At 40.6% G+C, this 6,211-nt stretch overlaps 1 protein-coding gene across 2 annotated transcripts in view; it reads right to left on the bottom strand.

The window, feature by feature from the left end:
• Positions 1 to 6,211, bottom strand: part of LOC138158698 (adhesion G-protein coupled receptor D1-like) — a 476,877-nt gene that overhangs the window by 36,090 nt on the left and 434,576 nt on the right. For both annotated transcript variants that reach the window (XM_069084871.1, XM_069084953.1), the window contains one exon: positions 5,169 to 5,260. In XM_069084871.1, coding sequence (XP_068940972.1) covers positions 5,169 to 5,260 — 92 coding nt within the window. The remainder of the gene's footprint in view (positions 1 to 5,168; positions 5,261 to 6,211) is intronic.

Genomic DNA, 6,211 nt, shown 5'->3' with positions numbered 1-6,211 from the left:
TAGATAGATAGATAGATAGATAGATAGATAGATAGATAGATAGATAGATAGATAGCCAGAAAGATAGACAAATCACATACAAAGATAGACAGGTTGACAGAGGTATCTAATACATATAAGGTGATCTATCTCTGTCTCTCTATCAACCTATCTGTTTATCTCTCTATCTATCTATCTGCCTATCTATCTATTTATCTACATACATTTATATATCTATCAATTATCTATCTTTCTATTTACCAATTATCTATTTATTTATCAATTATCTGTCTGTATATCCATCCATCTTCTATCTACTATTTATCAATTATCTGTCAATTATTTCTGTTTGTTTACCTATCCCTCCATCTACTATTTATCAATTATTTCTATCTATCTGTCTCTATAATCTTAATTTATATTTGTAAAGATCTTTTAGTTTTGCATAGGATTTTGTACATAACAACCCTCAAAATATAAGTAGTACAAAGATTTTATTGCTGTTTTGCTGGGCCTGAGTTCAAATCTAGCCTCAGACACTTAATGGCTGTGTGATCCTGGGTAATTCATTTAACCCTGTTTGCCTAAATTCCTCATCTGTAAAATGATCTGGAGAAGGAAATGGCAAACAGCTCCAGTATCTTTACCAAGACAAACCCAAATGAGTCAGACACAACTAAAAATTAAGAAACAACAGCAAAACAACATTTGGTTTTCGTAAGTGAAGTGTCTTGCCCTCAGCCACCAGAAGAGCATGTAGCTGAAGCAGGATTCAAACCCAGGGGAGTTGTCTCCATCCAGGTGACATGGTTCCTGGCCAGAATAGACAGTCTTGAATGCTGAGAGGGTAGGGTCTCTAGGAAGTGGGAAACCATTAGAGATTTGCAGAGTTCTATGCTGACCTTGAAGGGGTCAGTGCCAAAGGTCACAGATGTAAACCTGGAAGGCATCATAGAGGACATCAAGTCCAACTCCATTTTATAGGTGATAATACTTAGGTACGGAGAAGGTAAATAACTTGTTCCAAGTCATAGAGGAAATAATCAATAGAGGCAAGATTTGAACCCAGATGCTCTGCCATGAAATGCTGCTCTCCTTCCACTCTATGATGGCAGCCTTATAATGGGCCTTTCTGAAGAGTAGCAAATTTGGTCACTCCACTGACATCAGAGGCTGGTGTCCATGGCCAGACCAGATCCCTCTCTTTACACACTGCTGCCTTCTATGGGTTTCTGAAGGCCGTAAGACTTGGCAGCTTGTCATTTTAATTTCTAGTGTTTTGAATTCATTGCAGAATAATTGTCTTATAGATTTTTGGTGCAGGCATATTTACTGTTTTCCCTTTCACTTTGGAAATGATGTAGTATAACAAAAGTAACTTTAATTATGCTGGTGCCGCTGAGAGCTGAAAATTGCTGGTATTTTAGAAATCAGATTAAGTGTTCCAGACTGAATGTGGATACAAGCATGACAGATTTATAGGGAAAGCACTGACCCATAGGTAGCAACACTGTGAAGTCAGCTAAGTTTGTCTTGGAAATCCCAGGGTCATGGATCTGGAGACTGAGAGGATTTCACAGAGGCCATCTACTCTGAACTTGTCATTTAACAGAGAAGGGAACTGGGGACTATGGAGGTTAAACCATGCAAGTAGGAAGACCCATAGTTAGGGTTTGAGTTCAGGTCATAGGACCATAGAATCTGAGAGCTGAAAGGGACCATAAATGGTCATCTGATCCAATCCAAATGTGATAGGAATCGCCATTATAACATACCCGACAACTGGTCCTCCAGTCCCTGCTCAAAGTCCTCCCAGGAAGGGGAAGCCACAACCTGTCTAGGCAGCTCATCCCAGTTTTAGACAAGTTCTAATTGTTAGGGAAATGCTTCCCTTTACATCAAGGTCAAATCTGCCTCTTTGGAATATCACCATAGTTTTTTATCTGGAAGAGACTTGAGATTCAATCAAGTCTAAGCTCATTTTATAGATTTTACAGATGATGAAACTGAGGCCGGAGAAGCTCATCACTTTGCCCATGGCCAACAGTCAATAATTATTTCTTCAGTATCTACTAGGTGCCAGGCTCTATGCTAAGTACGCCTCAAGGATACAACTATGAAGACAAGGTGTCTGCTCTCAAGGAGTTTAGTTATACAAGTAGTAACTATAGGAGGCAGGATATAAACCTGGGTCTTTGGATGCAAACTTCAAAGCTCAATCCTCTACAAAATGCCGTAGCTCCCATTTATTGCTTACGGTCCTGCTCTCTGGGGCCAAACAGAGTCAGTTAAATTTCTTCTCCACATGACCACCCATCAGATACTTGAAGACAGTTTTTCTGTTCCCCTAAATCTTCTCTTCTCCCAAATTAAATTCATCCAGTTCTTTGGACTAATATGCATAAAACTTAAGATCAAGTCTCTTCACCCTCCCAGCTGGCTTCCTCTGGACACTCTCCTCCTTCGAAAAGACCTTCTTAAGCCATGGAAGCCAAGACTGAACCCAGTATTGCAGATGAGGTCTGCCAAGGGCTGAATATGGTGAGACCATCATCTTTCTATTCCTGTAGGTTGTTGCTGCTTTTGTTGAGTTGTTTTCAGTTACATCTGACTCTTCATGACTTCATTTGGGGTTTTCTAGGCAAAGATAATGGAGTGGTTCTCCATGTCATTCTCCAGCTCATTTTACAGATGAGAAAACTAAGGCAAACAAGGTTAAGTGACTTGGCCAGGTTCACACAGCTAGTAAGTATATGAGGCCATATTTGAACTCAGGTCTTCCTGACTCTAGACCTGGAGCTCTATCCACTGTAATTAGGGTCTTATTAATAGAGCCTCAGATGGCCTTAATTTGGGGGCTGCCAACCCACTCATATTAAGCCAGAAAATCCCTAAAGCCCTCAAATCTTTCTCAAACTGCTATTTTACCAGGCTTTATTCTCTATTTATGAATCTGATTATTTTTTGTGCTCAAGTGTTAGAGTTTACATTGATCCCTATTGAATTCAAACTTATTAGCTTCAAATCAATGTCCTGGTGCCAGCTGGGATCTTTTTGGATCCCTCTCAGCTTTTATGTGTTAAACATAAAACATTAAACACACCATCCATGCCTTTATCCACATCATTGATAAAAAATGTTCAACAACACAAGGCCAAGTGAAGATCCCTTTGGCCCTTCTCTGGAGACCTCTGATCTTATTGACATTGAACCACTAACAAGTAGTATTTAACTCCATCCAAACAATTCAGAATCCTTCTAATTGTATTATTGCTCAGTCTACATCTCTCCACCTTCTCCATAAAAACCATATAGGATGATTTATCAAACGCTTTGCTAAAAATGAGGAAAAGTATATCCACAATATTCCCTTCATTTTCTAGTTTACTGACCCTTTCAGATTAGAAAGGGAGAGTGAGTATGGAGTAGAGGGGCAGGGCTCTTTGCTTTCTGACTTCCTGCCTCTATTCCCTGTCCCCCTTCCTGCCCCTTTATTTCACTGAGGGCTGCTGTCAGGTACTCAATGTCTCTCTGCTTCCTTTGACATCTCCCTTCTCCTAGTCACCCACTTGCCCCCCAGTCATTAAAAGCATCTCTTGGCTAAGGGTAAGATGGGTTATTTCTTCCTCAACAGAATTTAAGTCTGCCTCTTCCCTTACTCAAGGGAGTGTGCAACCTAAGATTCTCACTGTGGGATGAGAAGATTCGTATCTGTGTATGAATGTGTGTTTGGAGGTTATTGGGAGAGAAGAAAATAAAGCTTCCCATGAGTCTTCATCCCACAAGGTCACAGCACTGGTGAGTATCTGCAGCCAACCCCACACCAGTTGTGAAATGTCCTAAGCCAGAAAGTGTGTGGGATCAAAACATGGCACCAACATTGTCTCAGGCTGTGACGATGACAATGTAAGTCAGTAGTTGTTCCTGATAGGCAGGTTTCCCCTCCCCCAACACAAAATGATGAAGTCAGGAGACCTGCATTCCAGTTCTCCCATTGTTGCTGTTCAGCCTCTTCAGTCATGTTGGACTCTCTGTGACCCCCTTTGGGGTTTTCCTGGCAGAGATACTGGAGGGGATGGCCATTTCCTTCTCCAGCTCCTCTTACAGCTGAGGAAACTGAGGCAAAGAGGTTAAGTGGCTTGTCCAGGGTCACACAGCTAGTAAGTGTCTGAATCCACATTTGAATTCGGGTCTTCCTGACTTCAGGCTGAATGCTTTATCTACTGTGCCACCTAGCTGTTCCAGTTCTCCCATACTATAGCACAAGTCTGCTCTTTGGCATCCAGCCACCTCTTTCATGAAATGAGGAAGAAGGATTACATGACATCTGAGAACCTCAGAGGAGGAGAAAGAGAAGGAAGAGGGAAGGGGGAATGAAGAGGGAAGGGGAATGAAGAGGAAGAGGAAGGGGAGGAGGAGGAAGAGGAAAAGAAAAAAGAGAAGAAGAGAAGGAGGAAGATGAAAGAAGAGAGGAAAAAAGGAGGCGAAGAGGAAGGGAAAGAAGGAAGGAAAGAAGGAAGGAAAGAAAGAGGGACGGAAAAAGAAAGAGAGAAAGAAAAAGAAAGGAAGTCACTAATAAGTAACATTTATACTTATTAGTATAAATAACTATTTTATTAGTAAATAAGTAATAAGCAACTAATAAGTTACTATTAATAACTAATAAGTAACATTTATACAGCACTTTAAGGTTTGTTATATTAGAAACAGGTTAGCATGATGGACGTGGAGTCCAGATGACTTGGATTCAAACCTTGTCTCTGATTCTTATTATCTATGTGAGCTCACTTGACCTCTCTGAAGCTCAGTTTTCCTCTCGGTAAAATGGAAATAAACAGAGATCCTACATTATTGTATTGATGTGAGGATCCAACAATTTCATGCAAGTAAACCCCACACTTCTGTGTAAATGTGAGCTGTGATGAAGGGCAGTCCTTTACCATTTTCCAAGCTTTGTCACTCTTGTTTATCCATTCAGTTCTTACCACTGTCTAGGGAGGTAGCCAGGGAAGGGCACATGATCCTCACTTTGTCAATGAGGAAACTGATGTCTAGGAGCAGAAGGGACTTGGCCACAGTCACATAGCTAGCAATGAACCAAACTGGAAACAGGACACTCTAACTCCCCAGCCCGAGTCCCTGAAGTATTAAAGTGCTTTCATATGCATAACATGGATACAGGGACGTACTTAAAGCCATTCGCCTCTCCATGGACCTTGTAGTTCTCTGCGCTGATCCTGGAGATGACTCTGGTCACAGCGATGAGAATGCCAACGTTGACCTGTCCAACAAGAAGCAACAAGGGAAAGTCAGGACTCAAAGTATGCTGGGAATGAGCTCTTTTGCTCTACTCATTGGCTACAAGGGAGTGCTTCTGTTTGGGACAGGAGAGGCAATGAGTTACTTGTGTCATGATAATGATGCAAGTATAAAGGGAAGATGTGTACAATTGTATTTGTATCTCTCCTTTTCATTTCATCTCTGTTTTTTGGTATATTCTTCCTCCTTCTTAGAAGAAAGCGAAAGAAGAAAATGAGCATAAAATGTTAACACTAATAAAAATATAGAAAAGATAGCAGAAGATCCATACAACTGGGAAATTGTGTTACTACTGTGTTTGATTTCATGGATGAACACCCTCTCATACACATACATACACACAGATACATATGGTCTCATGCATATATATTCACACAGGCACACACTAGTACACATACATTCACACATACACATATAGAATCTTATTTACATATACACATTCATACACATACTATATATACACATTCGTATACATACATATTCACATATACATACTCATAGTCATACATTTATAACATGCTCGCATACACACACATTCTCATTCACATAGATATAGATATTTTTACATAGTTGTTTACCTGTTGTCTACCCCCTTGAACTGCAGGCTCCTTGAGGGCAGCATGGCATTTAAAAAAATTGAGAGGCATAATTTTAGGGTAATTTAATTATTTTACTAATAATGCCAACATTTTGATACAAGGATGGCCATTTGGCAGTCTCTCTCTTAGACCAAAGACAAACAGGGCAGTGGTCTCACAGTTTATATGCCCGTTGGAAGAGTATTCCTGAGGTCAAGTGTCTTGTCCATGGACAAACAGTCAATAAGCTTCTGAGACAGAGAGGAGAGAAAGAGAGAGAGAGAGAGAGAGAGAGAGAGAGAGAGAGAGAGAGAGAGAGAGAGAGAGAGAGAGAG

The sequence above is a fragment of the Petaurus breviceps genome, unplaced genomic scaffold (genome assembly GCF_028583685.1).
Source record: "Petaurus breviceps papuanus isolate PSGF00001 unplaced genomic scaffold, PetGlider_PUasm1.0 101, whole genome shotgun sequence".
NCBI lineage: Eukaryota > Metazoa > Chordata > Mammalia > Diprotodontia > Petauridae > Petaurus > Petaurus breviceps.
Note: the sequence above shows the minus strand (reverse complement) of the source record. Positions and strands in the feature narration are given on the sequence as shown.